The 20,515-nt window shown below is 42.5% G+C and overlaps 1 protein-coding gene across 2 annotated transcripts in view; it reads right to left on the bottom strand.

Moving 5' to 3' along the window:
* swt1 (SWT1 RNA endoribonuclease homolog) overlaps positions 1 to 20,515 on the bottom strand; it is a 101,355-nt gene that overhangs the window by 52,847 nt on the left and 27,993 nt on the right. For both annotated transcript variants that reach the window (XM_033028166.1, XM_033028167.1), the window contains exons 6-9: positions 19,956 to 20,021; positions 12,971 to 13,097; positions 12,200 to 12,301; positions 8,654 to 8,842 (exon numbers count right to left, since the gene is read on the bottom strand). In XM_033028166.1, coding sequence (XP_032884057.1) covers positions 8,654 to 8,842; positions 12,200 to 12,301; positions 12,971 to 13,097; positions 19,956 to 20,021 — 484 coding nt within the window. The remainder of the gene's footprint in view (positions 1 to 8,653; positions 8,843 to 12,199; positions 12,302 to 12,970; positions 13,098 to 19,955; positions 20,022 to 20,515) is intronic.

Below are 20,515 nucleotides of genomic sequence, written 5' to 3'. Positions count from 1 at the left end.
ATGTTGGCAATGCCATGCAAGAATTATATGGAATTATGGATCACACAGAGACAGGTTTCCACCATAAAATCCAAGATTAGTTAATGATCAAAGACAACGTATGAATGAGTTAATTCACTGAAATTTCTGCGTATCATGAACCTTTCCAAAATAATATACTTCCAGAGGCAAATGCTGAGCAAAAACCGAGCTAATAAAGTGACTCAGGGAAGAGCTGGCCTGGGAATCTTCCCAACTCCCCAGTTTGACAAGGCCAAGGGGAGGGAGAGGCGCAGGCTGGTCCAGGAGGAAGTGGTGGAGGAGGAGAGGTGTACTAGAGCAGTTGGATTGAGGCAGCAGGGAGCCTAGACAAGGTGGGAGCAGGCCATGGACCGAAAAGTCACATGGACTGAGCTCTGGCAGGCTGAACCACAGCGCATACAATACAATACAATATACAATACAATACAAATTTATTGTCATTTGAGCCCCAGTGAGACTCAAACAAAATTTGTTTCCACAGCCATACAAACAAAGACAATGTCCTACAGACACATACACAATTAAATTCACACAAACATCCATCACAGTGAACCCACTGTGATGGAAGGCAAAGTCTTTTCTCTCCCCTGCTCTCAATTTCTCTCCCGATGTCCAAGCGCCAGGCGGGTGATGATAAGTCCCACAGCTATTTTAGGCCGCGCGGGGCGATTTACGGCCCCACTCCCGGTCTGAAAGTACAAGGTTGGAGCCCCCACGGGCGTTGGTGAGTCCCACGGCCATGAAGCCGCGCCAGGTGATGTACGGTCCCGGTCCGGGTCGTTCCAACCCCGCGACACGGGCTGGAGAAGTCGCGTTGTGGGAGCTCCTGGAAGCATCAAGTTCCTGGTCCAGGCAGAGTATGATGTCCTGCCCAGCCCATCGAACCTCTTCATCTGGGGCATAGCGGAATCTCCAGATTGCCCGCAATGCTCAGGCAAGGGGACGTTGGAACACATCCTGAGCTGCTGCCCAATGGCTCTTGGGCAGGGCCGGTACACCTGGCGCCACGACCAGGTTCTTAAACCCATTGCAGAAGCTATCAGCATGGGAATCAGCAGCTGCAGACGAGCACAGCCCTACCACCCAGATGATGACCTTCGTGAAGGCCAGAGTACAGCTGCCAAGAACCACAGCAGCCAGGAATCAGTCAGGAATCCTGGCCACTGCGGAGGACTGGCAGCTTTCCGTAGACCTGGTGAAACAGCTGAAGTTCCCACAGCACATTGCCACGACCACCCTGAGGCCAGATATCCTCCTAGTCTCTGAGACGACCAAAAACATTGTCTTGTTGGAACTGACAGTGCCGTGGGAGGACCGTCTGCAGGAGGCCCACGAGAGGAAGATGACCAAGTATGAAGAGCTGGTCATAGACTGCCGTAAGCAGGGCTGGAAGGCAAGGTGTATGCCCATTGAGGTTGGCTGCAGAGGTTTTGCTGGGCAATCGCTCTACAAAGCCTTGAGTGCACTAGGCATCAACGGAGTGGCGAGGGAAAGAGCCATCAAGAACACCACAGAGGCAGCGGAGAAGACCTCGAGATGGCTCTGGATCAGGAGAGAAGGTCCATGGGGAGGAGCGAATGCCACCTGAACACAAGTTGTGGTCCGATCAACCGCGGCTGCGTCGCCTGGGTGAGGGTGTCTGATGTTGAAAGACCCGGAACACCTAATGACCCCAGGTTACTGATTATGTGTTCAAGGGCATCAATAGATGTATTTTTATCAATCAGGTTAGCCTCTTTTCAGATTGTATGGATTCTCCCGATTGCAGCATAAATATAATTTGTCATGTTCTCAATGGGTCATTTTTAACCGTTCAGAGATTGAGCAAAAGTAACATGCAGTCCCAAGGTATTTTTGGAGACCATTGGGTTGGAAAACCCTAGCCAGTTGTAGTATAGATAAACCAATGCACATATTCTGAATAGCTGCTTGCTTGTCAAATTCACATCTCGCTCCACAAACTAGATCAGCTCTCCAAGAAAGCAACTTCTTTGCTTTAAGTGTATACAAATGCTAACTGGGCTTTGAAAGTATCATGACATACAAGTAAATTGTCTTCTAAACAGTTCTAGAATAATTGAGGTGCCACCCCAGCATACCAACAATGGTTCTGTGGATCACAAAGCAGTTGCTATCTCTTAGGATGACAGTATTCCGGATCCCATCTCTGCTGATGGCTGCAAGACAGCTTGCCAGAATTTTGTCACTTGTATCAGGAGGCAGCAAGTTGGTCAAGATGTTGTCGGAAGTCTAGGAGGATACAGTCCTAGGTCGTAGTTTAACAGTGTTTGTTTAGATCCGGATTCATGGGCGAGATACGTCTTTGTGGTATTTCTGAAAAGCGCTGATCTGAAGTATTCATTCTTTCATCCAGGAATGACATACCCACGCAAAGCCAGTTAGTATTCATCCGGATAAATTGGTGACTGCTGCTAACTGGCTAGACACAGCTCATTGCTCATCAAACAAACATTGTGTCCACCCATCCTTTACCACTTCCAGCAGGGCTAACCTTCTCATATTCTTTGACCTTCTGGACTCAATGAATTATGACTGCTTTAAATTTCCTAGCAGACATTTAAAAACTATTCAAATAGACTAAAATAGCAAAGAATAAATTCAACAGAAAACTGTGCATCAATAAACAAAATTCAATAAAAGTTAAACAATTCAGTAATTTCTTCCTCAGGGTCAGCAAATTCATTCAGATGAATAGGGTCGCCACACATACAGTGGCCAGTTCTGCTATAAAGCTGAGGGGCTAGATGTAAAATACACCCAGCACTTCTACGAGTCCAGCCACAGACCTGGAGAAGAGATGCATCAGCACCGGACTTCCAACTAGTTTTTGGATCTCTTCACTTTTTTGTGAGTATGTGCAGAAATTAACAAGCTGAACAGCAAGCAACTGATTCACTGGGTGTTGGTCACCTTGATTCAGGTCCAATGTCTGCTGAGTTTCCCAACCTGAAACTCCAGCAGTTCTCATTGAAAAAGGGTAAACCAAGTCAAGTCATATGTATAGTGGCAGATTATTATATCGTTCAAGGAATTTCTCCCTTCAGCCACTATAAGGAGATAGCGTCGTTTATGCATGGGAGCTCTTCACGAGACTCTTCACGAGATCAATCTTCAAAACACAGTCGCTTGATTAATTGTCGAAGTAACAGTGAAATATTTCTTTATTGTTGAAGTAAAACAGTGAAATATTCATCCAAATTTCTTGTTTAAGTTCATTTTTAATCTTACACGTAATCAAACTTCAGCATGTAGCTCTGACCAATGTTAGAAAGCTCCGCATGGTCGAAATATGCCTCCCTCCATGCCTCCTCCGAACTAAATTAAAAAACTCCAAGCTTCTGCGCAAGAATCCCAGCAGCAAACACGCTTCCGACTACGTAATAAAACCCACCCACATAATACAGGCAGACAAAATTAAAGGCAAATGCCATAATTTATGACACACCAAGTTAAGCCAAATGGCCACTACAATATGCACAAGTATAGTGAGGTACACAAACAATGAAAATCTTGCTTGCAACAGAATCATAGGCATGTAGACTCAGTCAATGCAAAAAACATAGATTATGTTTAACAGTGGGAATAAAGACTGCAAAAACAAGACATTGGTGCAAAAATATAATAACAACAAGTCCATGGTGGTGTAAGCATTGATCAGCTGTTTTCCGTTGCTGAGGCATGATTAGGGTTGTACAGGTCAGTTCAAGAACCTAACAGCTATGGGGGTCCTGCTGTTCCTGAACTTCAGCTTCTGTTCAGGCTTCTGCACTTGCTGCCCGACGATAGCAGTGAGAAGAGGCCATAGCCCAAATGGCAGAGATCTTTGATGATAGATACCACTTTCTTGACGTGGCTCCCCATGTAGATGCTTTAGAGGTCTCTGCAGCCTCCTGTGTACATTAGAATTACTGTACCAGGTCATGATGAAATCAGACAGGATACTTTTTAGTGCTTCTGCGGATGTTTGACGGTGTATTTAAACTCTCTAATCTCTTTAAACTTTTAAGAAATAGAGACAGTTCCACTTAGTCCACCTAGGCTTACGTGATCTCCTGGTCGTTGAACACTAACTTCCCCTCCCAATCTGACCTCGACCTCCTACATGTGCCCAACGCAAATTGGAGGAACATCACCTCAGTTCGCTTGGGCAATTTACAACCCAGCAGTATGAATATTAACTTCTAACTTCAAGTAAGCCTTGCTTTCCCTCTCTCTCTCCATCCCACCCCCATCCTAGTTCTCGGACTAGTTTTATTGTCCTCCCGATTAAATGTTACCGATTGTATGCCTCATTATCACCTTCCCCTCAGCTAACAATGATACATCCTACATTTTCTTTGAACTTAGTCCTCTTTAATCTCTCATTTTCTCACCTTACCCTTCCATATCTCTATGTCTCCCTCTCCCGACTCTCAATCTGAAGAAGGGTCTCAACCTGAAACATCCTCACTCATTCCTTCTCTCCAGAGATACTGCCTTGCTGAATTACTCCAGCATTTTGTGTCTATCTTCGGTATAAACCAACATCTGCAGTTCCTTCCTACACGGTGAGACACGACTTGTCTTCTTCGCGATCTATATGCTGGGTCCGAGATGTTAACATCCAGGAATATGAAATTGCTAACTCTCTTCACCGCCAATCCATTAATGTAAACTGGTGTATGATCTCCCAACTTCACCTCTGTGAAGTCAACTATTAATTTCTTGGTTATGTTAAGTTTGAACAAGAGGTTGCTGTTGCGACACCACTTGCCAGTGTTCTATCTCACTCCTGTACACTGGCTCTTCACCGCCTGTGATTCGACCAATCACAGTGGTGCCAAAGGTGAATTTGTAGATGGCACTGGAGCTATGCTTAGCTGCACAGTCATGGGTATAAAGAGAGCACATCGGGGGGGGGGGGGGGCGAAGAAAGTAGCCTTGAGAGAAACTGTGCCGATGGTCATTGAGGAGATGTTACCAATCCAGGGCTGAGGTCTGCTGATCAGGAGGTCACTGACCCATTTGCAAAATCCAGATTATTGAACATTTGTACCCGTCTGAGCCAAAAATCATAGATTAAGTGGTCAGCCACACTAATTGACCCACACTGCATAAGTAGGCATAATAATAGGGATATTAACTTTGCAGAACTGCTGTGTTGTACACGGCTTTGCAAAGTTTCCTGTATTTCTCCCAGTTGGTTTCATACTCTGACTATTATGGTACCAATAGAATCTACCCTTGGTGGAAATGATTGGCTGACATCTTGCACACCAAGAAAGAGGCAAGTGTGTTAACAAGTGTCTCGCAATATCTTTGTTACATGCCTACAACATTTGAAATCTGGGAGTGTGTCTATGCTGCAAGAAGTGTATTGTAATGGGTCAATTAACAAATGTTGCAGCAATGGTAACTATTTGAGGGTGTGGTGGGGTATATGTATGTCAGGTATTAGCTATGTTTGAGGCTTTAGGAGACTGGGAGTGTTAAGCAAGTGGGTCTACTAGCAATTGTTGAGAGATCAGCTTTGTAAATGCGCGCAATGATACTGATCACAAATGGAGTTCACTACCAACAACACTTTCTGGTAGACTTTCAGGAATGGTTAGTGACCATAAGAACCTTCCCTTTAAGGGGTGAAAACATGGGTTCAACTAGGGTAATCATCTTAAATGAATGCAAGTGACTTTTGAAATTGCATCCTGCGATTACATATTAAGTTGGTAAATGTGTAGTTACCGTAGTTAGGTTGTTGAAATCATATTACAAAAAGTGCATGCAAACATTTCTGGTGCATCATGCAATGGATCATGCTGACATAGGTTACACATATAGTCCTTGTTCTACTAACATGATTCAAAAGTCTAGGTGGGGGCGCTGCAATGGCGGCAGCCCTGTCAGCAGCACGTTAGTTTTTTCAACTTTTTAAATTTTTTTTAGTACGTTTTAAAGTATGTTTTTAATGGTTCTTTGTGTGTTTTGTGTGGGGGGTGGTGTGGGGGGGTGAGGAGAAAACCGTTTCGGCCGCCTCCTCCATGGAGAGGCGACTTTTTCCAGGTCGCCTCCCCCGTGGCCTAACAGCAAGGATCGGGCGGCCTTTCCTGGAGACGCGCCCGGGGCTTCAGCGGCGGGCGCAGCGTGGACTCTCGGCGTGGAGCGGATGAGCCCTCGCTGGGGCTCGCTGGAGGGGAGCGCTCCGTTTCGCTGGCTCGCGGCAGCCGGCAGCCTGAAGCCGCGGTCTGCACAGCTCCAGCTGACGTGGCTTCTGCAGCCCGGGATCCCTCATGGGGGACCCGGGGGAAGAAGAAGCCATCACTGCCGGCCCGCGGCCAACTTCTACCGCGGGCGCGGTGGCGACTTACCATCACCCCTGGAGGGGGGCTTCGACCGCCGGCCCTGCAGTCTGCGGTGCTTCTGGCTGCGGCGAGGCGGGAACTTTAAACTTTAAATCTTCGACCGCTGGCCTGCGGCCTACACCAACTTAAAGCCGCGGTCTCCGGTGGAGAAGAGCCGACTCTGGACGTACCTGGACATGTACCTTGTCCTTTTACCATCTGGACGCCCGCAGCAATGGCTGCGGAGGGTTGAGGTCCCGACCACGGGGGAAAATGGAGGAGGACTGGCCAAATTGTGTGCCTTCCACCACAGTGATGAATGCTGTGGTGGATGTTTATGTTAAATTTTTATTGTGTTTTTGTGTGTGTTCTTTATAATTGTACCGCTGCTGACATATTCATTTCACTTGCACTTATGTGCAATGTGACAAATAAACCGTATTGTATTGTATTGTATTGTATTATATTCCCAGTAATATTTTTTTCATGATCAAGACAAAAAAAGTTATCTTAATATGTACTAAGCAGTCAACAAATTATACTTCTGCTTAATTAGTTGGCTGCTTGATACTGTTGTACAAAATGGAATAAGAATCTATCATCTATTTTATGGTTCTTTTATACCACTACAAATGCTTCTAGCAAACGTCTGCCACCTACAGTAACTATCAAATATTGCCATTGGAATCAAGCTAATTTCATATTTTTTCCAGTTGTTATAAACAAATGAAACCACAAAATATTTTCAATCGTTAAAACTACCATTGATTCAGAAGTTAATGAAAACAGATGCATCGGGTGATAAAAATGAAATTTTCAAAACCATCTAAATCTAAACCTAAACTGTGAAGAAAAGGTGTAGGATCATTGTTCCCTCACCACGGGTTAGATATACACACACACTTAACGTGAAACCAAACTGCTTTTCATATTTAACAAATTTAGTCAAATCATCCTCTCCCAAGTGACAGACTTAAGAGTCTGCAACCGATTATCACCAAATTAAAATAAATAGCTATTAAAACAAACCTTTCATTGACATTTTTAAGAGATTAAAACATTTTTAATTACTATATTTCAAACCATGTGCTTACTCTTTCAAAAATGTCTGCAACTACGTCAGGCAAGGACACAATCTGGCTTGTTTCTTTTCTACTTCACTTTCAATTAATCTGTCATTTTTCATCATCTTTGTTCACACATTAACATTGCCTACTGAACAAGGTATTGGAAGAAGACCAGCATATACAAATCCATATACCAACATAGTACACCCTTGTTATAACGGACCATACTGAGGGGGGGGGGGAAGGATGTGGTGTCCGTTATAACCAAACAAGTTGTTATCAAGTTGTATGCACTTGAAACAAAGAACTGCAGATGACAGTTAATACACAAAAGTGTTGGAGTAACTCAGCGGGTCAGGCTGCATCGCTGGAGAATATCGATAAGTGATTTTAGGAATGTTCTTCAGACTGATTCAGTCTGCTGAGATACTCCAGCAATTTCGGTTGTGTCATCTTAGAACTAGGCGCCAATGCTGCTGGTGACCAGCGAGCAATTCTTCACCGGTTCACATGGCTGTTGTTGTGGCTCAAATTGTAGCCGCTGGGGGCAGAGCATTCCAGGGGAGAAGGAGGTGGCGGTGGAGGGGTGGCGGTTGGGAGGCCGAGTGGACAGAGCAACGGGAGAAGGAGAAGGTGGTCAAGTGGAGAAAGTGAAGGAAGAAGCAGTATCTGGTGAGAGGGGAGGGAGCCCCACTGTGACCAAGCGGGTCTTGTCGGTGAAGTCCCCAGGCGCAAAAATACGAGCCACAACAACAGCCACTTCAACTCGAGCATGCGGTGAATGAAGAAGGGCTCGCAGATGCACCTTGTGAGTTGGGCGGGAGCCCTTCGAAACCGGGGATGTAAGCAACTGGAGAAGTGGTGCGAGTCGGACCAAAATCCGTTATAAAGGGGTCCATTAAAATGAGGGCTTCCTGTATATGCTTCAGAATGAGAACAAAACGAAGAATGTTGAAAGAAAATCAATGTTACATAAAATGTGACAGACCAGTGACATAAAAATAGGGACAGTGATGGTGTAACAAAAATAAAACAGGAAAATTAAGATAAGGAACAACATATTTCCTTGAAATGTGGTTTTCTTTGATTGATAACCGAGTACACCGGACCTCAATAAACTGCAATGTAAACTTGAAATATCTTTTTATCTCTTATTCACTGATGATCCCAAGCATCAATGCCTATCTCTGAAATAGAGGGCTGCAATGATAATACTATATTACTTACAGAACTTTTGACCTGCCTGTTGCATGGATTGGCCCCATACATGCGGATGGCGACTTTTTAAGCAGGAATAAACAAACTGTACAGCGGGTACAGCTTTGCGATTGACATTTCTGGAGGCTTTTTCATTCTTTAAGAAATCCAGTTCCTGTAGAACTACCCATGGGACAACTAAAATTGGAAATCCAACACCTGTAATTGTACAAATAGTATACAATGACATTAGACATATGCAATAGTCATGGATGCTGGAAATCATTTTAAATAATTTTGTTTAGAACTACCCACCAATATCCATATGATGACAAGGAGCAATGGGAGTTGTATTTATCCCAGAGAATAACGGCAAAAAGTCTTAGGAGAATAATTAATAAATATTAAGGTAGAGGAGAAAAGAAAGACACAAAGTTGCTGAGTGACTAGAAGGGTCAGGCAGCATCTCAGGAGAACATGTGAGATTGTAGCCCTTTCTCAGCATGATTGTGGTGGGGAAATCTGGAAGGGAGAAGGGGCAGGACAAAGACTGGCAAGTGATAGGTGGATACAGATAACAGGGGTTTTAATAGGCAGATGATTGGACAAAGGCAAGAAATGAAAATACATGGTGTGACAGATGGAAGAGTTGTGAATTGTGAAGCCAGAAGAAGGAATGTAGTTGGAAGGGGATGGGGAGGGGCAAAACAGGACCACGTCCATGTGGGGCACAGGGAAGAGAGGGGGGAGGGATTTTAAACTCATTTTAGTTAAATGATTTTATGAGTTAATTATATTAAATAAGATAATTATTTTAATTAAATGGATTTCATTAATATCCATTTTAACTCCTCTTCCCATACTGACATTTCTGTCCTAGACCTCCTCCGTTCCCAGACAAGCCACAGGCAAGCTGGAGGAATAGCATCTCATATTATGTTTGGATCGCTTCCGACCAAATGGTGTGAATATTGAATTCTCCAGTATCAAATTTTACCCCACCCACATTCCTTTTTCTGGCTTCACAATTAACCCCTCTTCTATCCTACCTCACACCTTTAATCTTTTCTTCTCTGCCCGTTGTCCAACTATTTACCTATCAAAATCCCCCTCACCGGTATCCATCTATCACTAGGCAGGCTTTGTCCTGCCCCATAGACACAAAATGTTGTAGTAACTCAGTGGGTCAGGTAGCATCTCCGGCGGATAGGTGATGTTTTGGGTCAGGACCCTTCTACAGACTTTTTGTCCTGTCCCTCCTTTCTCCCAGCTTTCTCCCCTTCCACCATAATCTGTCTGAAGCAGTATCCCAACCCAATACATTCTCCAGAACCCTTTGGCTACTCTATCTTTGAGTGTGTAAGTCATCATAGCCACAACCAGAACTTAAAATGAAATTATCTATTGTATATCAAGCATCATTATTTCAATCACAAAACACAGGTTGATGACCAACAAAATTATTTTCAAACATGCAACTTTTTCTCGATATTAAATGCTATTACTAAAAGAAAATGTAAATGTGGAAAATATATGCCATTAGATCTGAACAAAATCTAATTGAGAATTCAGATATTTATTATATACTAGACTAAGTGGGACCCGTTGGGTCCCATGTTCACACAGGAGGGCTGGTCCCCCAACGCAATATTCCACCTCTCCACCAATTCCAATATTGGTGACCAGTGGGGGAGGGGGATTCTGGAGCACTAGTATGGGTGCTGTGGGCCAAAGGGACTGGTTTCCAGAGGGCTAATATGGATATTGTGGGCCGAATGGATTCTTGGGCTGGCAGCTCAGTCACTCAGGCCTGGTGGGCTGGCAGCTCAGTCACTCAGGCCTGGTGGGCTGCCAGCTCAGAAACTGCCAGAAATTCTTCCCAAAACAGATGAGAGACTGAGAGAGAAGGGGGAGAGGGTGGAGAATCAATTTTAGAAATTTTTCATCTTTTTCTGCAGATCACCAATGAAGGAGGAAAGTCTATCCTGGCCAGGATCTCACAGGGAGCCAATGAAGGGAGGGAGAAAAATATTGGGGTGAGGTTTAATACCTGCAGGAGGAATACTTACTGATGGGCCGAAGGGACTCCTCCTGGGCTAGTACAGGCCTGATGGGCCGAAGGGTCTTAAAAAAAATCTGAATGAAATCTGAGCACTTTTTCTGGACTTTTTTGACCTGGCACGGGCCTTTTATGCCAAAATGCTCGTCCTGGGTTAATTTGGGGCAAAAGGGACTGGTTTCTCGGCTAATAGGGGCCTTGTGGGCTGAAATTAGTGGTTTCAGGCAGGCCAAACAACTCATTTCATTTCATTTCCATTTCCATTTTGCATTTCCATTTCAAGCACAGGGCAGGCCAAACAACTCATTTCATTTCATTTCCATTTCGCATTGTAGTCTCAAGCACAGGGCGGCCCAAACAACTCATGGCATTGTCATTTAATTTCCATTTTCCATTGCAGTCTCAAGCACAGGGCAGGCCTCACAACTCATGACAATGTCATTTCACTTCCCTTTTGCCTTGCAGTCTCAAGTACAGGGCGGGCTAAATAACTCATGGCATTGTCATTTCACTTCCATTTTGCATTGCAGTCTCAAGCACAGGGCGGGCCAAACAACTCATGGCATTGTTATTTCACTTCCATTGGGCGGGCCAAACAATTCATGGCATTGTCATTTCACTTCCATTTTGCATTGCAGTCTCAAGCACAGAGTGGGCCAAACAACTCATGGCATTGTCATTTCACTACCATTTTGCATTGCAGTCTCAAGCACAGGGCAAGTCAAACAATTCATGGCATTGTCATTTTACTTCCCTTTTGCATTGCAGTCTCAAGCACAGGGTGGGCTAAACAACTCATGGCATTGTCATTTCACTTCCCTTTTCCATTGCAGTCTCAAGCACAGGGCGTGCCAAACAACTCATTGCAATGTCATTAAGGGCTACAAATCATTTATTGCAAATACATTGCAGACAGTTCAGTTGATTCATCGTGGCCTCTCTCTTGCGATCTTGCACAGTAACTGACTTACGTCCAGGCATCTAGGGTTTTATAGTCCTGCCCCCCCCCCCAGGAAGGGGCGTTACCTTCATCACGGTGATTGACAGGCAAGAGGACCAATCAGCTGATCAAGGTTTTTTTAAAACACGCATAACTCTTTTATTTTTAATCGATGGGAAAAATCCTCGGTGCCTGCTCAGCAGAGGAGGACTGAGTAAAAATGGCCAAAAATCACAGTGATACAGGATAGCGTTTTTTTCTAAAATCAATATACAGCACAGATAGGAAGTGGTCAAGATGAGACTTTTAATTATATAGATGTTAAAATTAATTAAAATTACGTAATTGTATTATCTACCTTTGATGAAAACCTGCATGAAAATTACAAATTGCACTAACCATTTACTTTTCCCAGGAAATCTACATAAATGCCTTTAAATAAAAACAGATCTAATGTTGATGCTTCAGATCAAGAGTTCCTTAATCTTAACAAAAGATTTACATTTCCATTGCTGTAAAATACCAGACACCAGGTTTTATTCTCATACATGTTCACTAAGAATTAGTATTTACTAACCTGATACTCCATGGTCCTTCAAATTTACAATAAGGTTAAGGTGACTGATAAAGATGTTGGTGTCAAGCACAAGGAGAATGTCAGGCTGGGAAATTACTTCAGCTGGATAATCAAAAACATGATTCAAAAATGAATTAAAATTAGGTATTGTAACTGAGACAATTGTAAATCCGAACAATTGCAGCATGCACATAATATTTCAGTTCTCATTTTGCTTTAAAAAATATATATTCTCCAAGATTATACACTGCCCTGCAAACAACCAGCATGAAATGAAGTCCCATTTAAAGTGAGCACTTTATCAAGCATAGGCCTGATACGATAATCTAAAAAAAATGCAAACCTCTAATTTGGAATGGAATTTTCAATCTACCCAATTATTAACATTGGGGATACAAGTAAACACCAGGAACTGGGACTATGAGACTCCAATTAAAAAAATATTAACCTAGTGGGCATAATTTCTTGAATGGTCTTGTTGACACCCAATTATTCATAGATGATCTGCTCCAATAGCAAATTTCATCCAGAAAAGCAAATCACAAGAGATTTTCTACTGCTTTCAGCGCAATGTTGGTCAACATGACTGTAGGCTCAGAAATACTACAAAAAGCCCAGTCAATTAGTATGAGGATGTATTTTATTTTATGGGGAAGTAATTTAGAATGAAAGGTTATTTAGAAGGAGAATGGTCTTCAATACAAACATCATTCCAGTAAAAGGTGGATAAGGGTAGAGATGGAAAAATAATTAATTGAAAATATAACTCACACAAGGATATTTTTACTTCCTGTGGGGGGTCTATCTCCATGCTCGTCAGTTCCCCATAGCTCTGTCCCAGTTCCACCTCCAAGACCTTTTCATGCCGAGCTGTTTGTAGCGCTTCCGCTGTCTCCATCTTTAAAGGAAAATCAAATTATTTTTAGTGTTGCACGTGGATCGGGATAAATTCATATGAAAATGACAAACATGTGACATTTGGACAGGAATTCAGTTATTAAAATATGGAATGATTGGTGTTTTTGTTACTTAAAAAAAAAAAAAAAAGAGGTTGATAGCTTATATCCAAAATAAGAATTATTGGTGAGAAACCCATGATATATTATAATCTGATATTTTAGATGACACATACATCTAAACATACTTCCTTAAAATCAAAATATTAAAAGGAGTTTCAATTATGTATACATTTTTTTCCTGCACGACTTGTTTTCCATTTACTTTTAAAATCTATGAAATAAATTATTGACCCATTTAAAAAAGACTGAACAACCAAATAAGTTTGCATTAGAATGGTTACCAGAATCACAGAAGATGAAAATGCAGTTTAAAATCAAAACAAAGGAGGCATGAATGATTTTGAGCGTTAATTTCTCACATTTCAGGAAATAAGCAAAGGGAATTAAAGATTGAAGGTAGACACAAAATGCTGGAGTAACTGAGCAGGACAGGCAGCATCTCTGGAGAGAAGGGATCGGATCAGACCCGACCCGAAACGTCACCCATTCCTTCTCTCCGGAGATGCTGCCTGTCCCGCTGAGTTACTCCAGCATTTTGTGTCTACCTTCGATTTAAACCAGCATCTGCAGTTCTTTCCTCCACATACTGGGAATTAAATATTAGTGATTCCAAAAAAATCTTCACACGAAATGATGAAAACTGGTGAACTTACCTCCTAGGATTATTTTTTGAACAAATATAATCTTAATCAATTTATCTTGATGTCCATTATGAAAAAGATGGCCATACATCACAACTGAAGACCTTTTCCTTTTGAGAAGCCCCAGATGAGGCAAACATTTCCAAGGCACCCTGAATAGAACCGCTGACTTATATTACTTTTCATTTGGTGTGATGTAGCAAATTCTTCAAGAATAATTTTACCCTTTCACATGGAACTACATGCTTTGTTAAATTAACATTTACTTTCTTCTAAACTAAAATTGAATTTACAATTTTAAAATCATACAAATATCATTTTCAGAGAACTTATTTTTACAAATGATCTCATAGTACTCAGTTTATGATGCAATTTTGCACTGGTGACAACTGTCCTGACTCGAATGAATATGCCACCATCATCAATGATCATGCATGAATGTGTACCTACACAACATTTCAAGTCTTCCCCAACATTTGTAATCTGATTAGGGCTATTTAGGACTGACGATCCAGATTCATACAAGATGTCCAGGTGCAATTTCCTGAAGGACATTGGGAGCACGAAGAGAGAATTTTGGACTGAGCCAGAGTCACAGACCCACATGTGACAATGAAACCATGTAGCGTAAGTGGCAATGGTGCATTATTTCCAGATGAGCTCAATGCCCTTTATACATGCTTTGAAAGGGAGAACAATGACCCAGCTATCCAAGTCCCCACAGCCCAACAACCTTGTAATCTCATTCACGGAGGCTGACATCAGTGCATCCTTCAAGAGGGTAATTCCATACAAAACGTCTGGCCAAGCTGTCATACCTAGCTCAGTGCTGAAGACCTGTGCTGGCCAAGTGGCTAGAGTATTTAAGGGCACCTTCAATCTTTCGTTTTGATGGTCCGAGAATCCCATGTGCTTCAAAAATGCATCTATCATACTGGTGCCAAGGAGAGCATGGTGCACTACTTCAATGCCTACTGTCCAGTAGTCACCCACCATAATGGAATGCTTCATGAGACTGATTAAGGTGCAATCAATACCTGCTTCAGAAAAGACTTGGATCTGCTTCAATTTGTTCATTGCCACCAGCAGGCCAGAAGCAGATGCCAACCCACTGGCTTTCATTCTGCTTGGAACCATCTGGATAACATGAACACATAGCACGCTGCTGACAATCGAATATAATTCGGCGTTCGTCACGATCATCCCTTCCAAATTCATCACCCAGCACAAGACTCGGACTTCTGTACCTCCCTTTCAAACTCGATCCTCGACTTCCTCATCAGCAGACCTCAAATCATTGCAGATCGGTAACACCATCTCCAACTCATTGACCATTAACACAAGTGCACCTCAGGGCTGTGTGCTTAGTGATCTGCAGTGTGTTTACCCCTTTACTCTACTTTCTTTACACCCATGACTATGTGGCTGATCACAGTTGCAAAACCATCTATAAAACTAGCCATCAACACCACAGTTGTTGGCTAAATTACAGGAGGTGTGATAGCGTACGAGAGACAGAACACCGAGACAAGTGGTGCCGCAACAACAATGTTGCTCAACACCAACAAAACCATGGAACTAATCGTTGACTTCACAATGGGGAAGTCGGGAGACCCTGCGCCAGTTTTCATTGGTGGGTCAGTGGTGGCGAGAGTCAGCAGCTTCAAATTCCTGGGAGTTAATGTCTAGGACAACCTGGGCAAAGCACACAGATGTAATCACAAATAAAGGAGAGTTAGCCTGTCACTGAATATTCTAACAAGCTTCTACAGATGCATTGTAGAAAGTATCCTGACTGGTTGTATTGCTGCCTGGTACAGCAAAGTTAATATTCAGGATTGCTGCAGCAAGTGGTGGACTCAGCACAGGTACAACCGTCCCCATCATGAAAAGCATCGACATGAGATGCAGCCTCAAAAAGGTGGTATTTATCATCAGGGAGGGATCCCATTATCCGGCCCATGTCCTATTCAGACTCCTGGGAGTTAACATCTCAGCCAACCTGCCCTGGGCCAAGCACATAGATGTAATCACGAAAATGGCATGTCAAACACCTCTACCACCTGTATCATCGGCCAGGAGGTACAGAAGCCTGAAGTTGCACAACTCCTATTTCTGGAGCAGCTACTACCCTACAACCATCAGGTTTTTGAATTGACATACATAACCCTTGTTTTCTAATTGTGTTTGCACTAAAGACTTTTTTTTTTGCACAGTCCATTTATTTTCACTGTCACGTACAATTTATGTGTGATTTCTGTATGATTGATGTTTTTGTGTGTATCCGAGTCTTTGCTATGTGATGCTGCTTTCAAGCAAGATTTTCTTGTACCTCACCGCATTTGTACATGACAATAAACTTGACTTAACTTGAAGCCTTATATAATTACCTTGGACACCGTTATTTAATTTAAATAAAAATAATACATGAAGCTTCAAACATAAAAAAGAATTTAGAACATGATTACTATTCTAAGTGTAATAATAGGGTTACTAGGTAACTTCAGATCATCACTAATTTCACAGTAAGTTTTTGTAAACTTTGCTAATAAATTTGTGCCAAATCAAAAACTCAAGTAGCTATTGCTACATATTGAGAAAATAGTTGAATTGGAAATAGGCTCAATAGTAAAAGGATTCAATGTGTAGGAAAGAACTGCAGATGCTGGTTTAAATCGAAGGTTGACACAAAATGCTGGAGTAGTTCAGCAGGACAGGCAGCATTCTCTGGAGAGAAGGAATGGGCGACCTTTCGGGTCGAGACCCTTCTTCAGTAAAGGGATTCAGCCTGATATAGGGATCATTCATATGATAGATCTTTATTGGAAGCATCCATTGTGTCCTGCATCCTTGCTCTTTCTACATAGCCCTGTCATTTATTTTTTCCAAGAACTTATTTAATTTCCTTTAGAATCTGCTGCCTAATCCTCTTTCTTTAACCCTCTTTCGGTCGAGGATATGGACAGCATCGTCTGGCCAGACCAACCCTGGCAACACCGACCCAGTGCCACTGCCAGAGCAATGGGGGTTTAAGGCCAAGATAAGATTAAATATGTTTTAAGAACTTTGAAACTTGAAAGATATAAAATCTGCTGTAAACATGGCAACTCTTTGTGTACTTCTTCAGTGTAAACTACTATTCTGTAACTAGTCATTGCACTCTTGCACTTGGATAATATAATTTTACTGGATTGCATACAATGCAAAGAATTGAAATTAGTGTAGATACCAGAGTGGCAGATTGGAGCCCGTCTCCGCTATGTATTTAAAGTTGTAGCCAGTTATAAACCATAATGGAGCTTTTTAATGCCGAAATAGAACAGCATTAAATATTGATTTATTTGTGCATAATCTCATTTAATTTGGTTGAAATGACAAGGCAAGGTTGGGAGAGGATAAGTGTTTGGGAGGGTCTGTTGACCAAACCTTTTTAACTGGACCAGGCAATTTCAGAATTATAATAAAAGTGCAGAGCCAAAAAGCAACATCTCAAACCCCCCCCCCTCTCTCTGGTTGGCTTGGCTTGGGTGTGTCTTGAAATTGAAAGGCATTACTTACTGCAAATGGTGGCATGAAGTTGAAAGGCACTACTTACTGCAAATGGTGGCTTGGTTGCTTTGGCTTGAAGTTGAAAGGCACTACTTACTGCAAATGGTGGCTTGGGTGTGGCTTGAAGTTGAAAGACACCACTTACTGCAAATGGTGGCATGAAGTTGAAAGGCACTACTTACTGCAAATGGTGGCTTGGTTGCTTTGGCTTGAAGTTGAAAGGCAATACTTACTGCAAATGGTAGATTGGTTGCTTTGGCTTGAAGTTGAAAGGCACTATTACTGCAAATGGTGGCTTGGGAGCTTTGACTTGAAGTTGAAAGGCACTACTTACTGCAAACTGTGGCTTGAAGTTGAAAGGCACTACTTCCTGCAAATGATGGCTTGAGTGTGGCTTGAAGTTGAAAGGCACCACTTGCTGCAAATGGGGGGGGCGTGGGTGCATTGGCTTGAAGTTGAAAGGCATTACTTACTGCAAATGGTGGCATGAAGTTGAAAGGCACTACTTACTGCAAATGGTGGCATGAAGTTGAAAGGCACTACTTACTGCAAATGGTGGCTTGGGTGCTTTGGCTTGAAGTTGAAAGCACTACTTATTGCAAATGGTGGCTTGGTTGCTTTGGCTTGAAGTTGAAAGGCACTATTACTGCAAATGGTGGCTTGGTTGCTTTGGCTTGAAGTTGAAAGGCACTACTTACTGCAAATGGTGGCTTGGGTGTGGCTTGAAGTTGAAAGACACCACTTACTGCAAATGATGGCTTGGGTGTGGCTTGAAGTTGAAAGACACCACTTACTGCAAATGGTGGCATGAAGTTGAAAGGCACTACTTACTGCAAATGGTGGCTTGGGTGCTTTGGCTTGAAGTTGAAAGCACTACTTATTGCAAATGGTGGCTTGGTTGCTTTGGCTTGAAGTTGAAAGGCACTATTACTGCAAATGGTGGCTTGGTTGCTTTGGCTTGAAGTTGAAAGACACCACTTACTGCAAATGATGGCTTGGGTGTGGCTTGAAGTTGAAAGACACCACTTACTGCAAATGATGGCTTGGGTGTGGCTTGAAGTTGAAAGTCACCACTTACTGAAAATGGTGGCATGAAGTTGAAAGGCACTACTTACTGCAAATGGTGGCTTGGTTGCTTTGGCTTGAAGTTGAAAGGCACTACTTACTGCAAATGGTGGCTTGGGAGCTTTGACTTGAAGTTGAAAGGCACTACTTACTGCAGATGGTCGCTTGGGTGCAATGGCTTGAAGTTAAAATGCATTACTTGCTGCAAATGGGGGCGTGGGTGCAATGGCTTTAAGTTGAAAGGCACTAACTGCAAATGGTGGCTTGATGTTGAAAGGCACTACTTACTGCAAATGGTGGCTTGGGTGCTTTGGCTTTAAGTTGAAAGGCACTACTTACTGCAAATTGTAGCTTGGGTGCTTCGGCATTAAGTTGAAAGGCACCACACTGCAAATGGTGGCATGAAGTTGAAAGGCACTACTTACTGCAAATGGTGGCGTGAAGCATTGGCTTGAATTTGAAAGGCACTACTGTAAATGCACTTCCTGTTTGCACTGTATATTGATTTTAGCTAAAACGCTACCACTTACGGCTGTGATTTTTGGCCATCTTACTCAGTCCCCCCTCCGCTGAGCAGGTGCAGAGAATTCTTCCCATCAATGAAAAATAAAAGTGTTATTAGTTTTTAAAAAAATGTTGAGAATCTCTCTCCTGTCAATCACTCCATGAAAGCCACACCTTTTCCGGTGGGGGGGGGTTATAAAACCCGGAAATGTGGGTGTGGCTCAGTCTCTGCAAGATGGAGGAGGGAGAGGTCACGACTCGCAGTTTTTAGTGGCTTTGCACTCTACTTCAAATGGTATGAAACTGCACTTGAATTTGGTGGCCTTGCACCCTGCTAGAAGTGGTAAGAAACTGCACTTGAATTTGGTGGCCTTATACCCTGTTTGAAATAGAATTTCAAGGATTAGCTGTGAGTCAACTACTAGCCCACCAGACGTGAGTGAGTGAGTTGCCAGCACAACAGGCTTGATTGACTGAGACGCCAGCCCAAGAATCCATTTGGCGCACAATTTGCATACTAGCCCTCTGGAAACCAGTCCCTTCAGCCCACAACACCCATACTAGCGCTCCAGAAAGCCCCCCCCAACTGGCCACCAATATTAGAATTGGTGGAGAGGTGGAATATTGCGTTGGATGAGCAGCCCTCCTGTGTGATGCTGGGACCCAACGGGTCCCACTTAGTCTAGTATCAGATATATATCTACTTATTGTATATTGAAAGAATAGTAGCTTTCTTTAGTATTAATGACAATCCATGTAATCAATACAGAAATTATCAAATTACTTTAAATAAGAAATTTTGATTATTTTAACAATGGTCATTTTCTACACAACAAGCCCAAAATATAGTGGAGATCTGCTCACTTAGAGACTGAAATCATCAAATAATACTTAAATATAATGATACCACTAATTTTTAAATCAAAACCCTACTAAGCCTCCAGCCATATCATGTACTTAAAACAAAACAATGCCCACCTTTTGATCAGTATCCATATCAGCACGATTTGTTAAAGTGGTAACGGTACTTATTATCCGAGAATCCTAAAAACAATTGAAACATAATTGGCTTACCACAGTAAGATATTGCATAAACTGAACTACCAAAATTAAAAACCAAAGGAGTAAATACTCTAATTCAGACAGTATCCAAGAAGAGTGAAAAAGTTAGTTTCAGCTCAGTGACCTCCCCAATAGGTATTATTGATTAAGTGATTTATCATTTTTTTACAAAAATATTAACTGCTTATAAATTCACAGATGCTGACTGACCTGCTAAATATTTTACAACAAAACTATTATGTGACAGGCTAGCCATATAGCAAAGATAGACACAAAAGCTGTGATAACTCAGCGAGTCAGGCAGCATCTCTGGAGAAAAGGAATAAGTGACGTTTTGGGCCAAGACCCTTTCATGGTTTCTTGGTTTCTTGGTCCTCCAAAATATTCCAAATGGAATTTAAACTGGAGGTGGTGAAGGGAGGGCTTAAGCCAGAAAGGGTTATTGGGAAGTAAGATCTACTTTAAATTTAGTTGCA

This window comes from Amblyraja radiata, chromosome 10 (genome assembly GCF_010909765.2).
Source record: "Amblyraja radiata isolate CabotCenter1 chromosome 10, sAmbRad1.1.pri, whole genome shotgun sequence".
Lineage (NCBI taxonomy): Eukaryota > Metazoa > Chordata > Chondrichthyes > Rajiformes > Rajidae > Amblyraja > Amblyraja radiata.
This window is presented reverse-complemented; position numbering and strand designations above follow the sequence as displayed.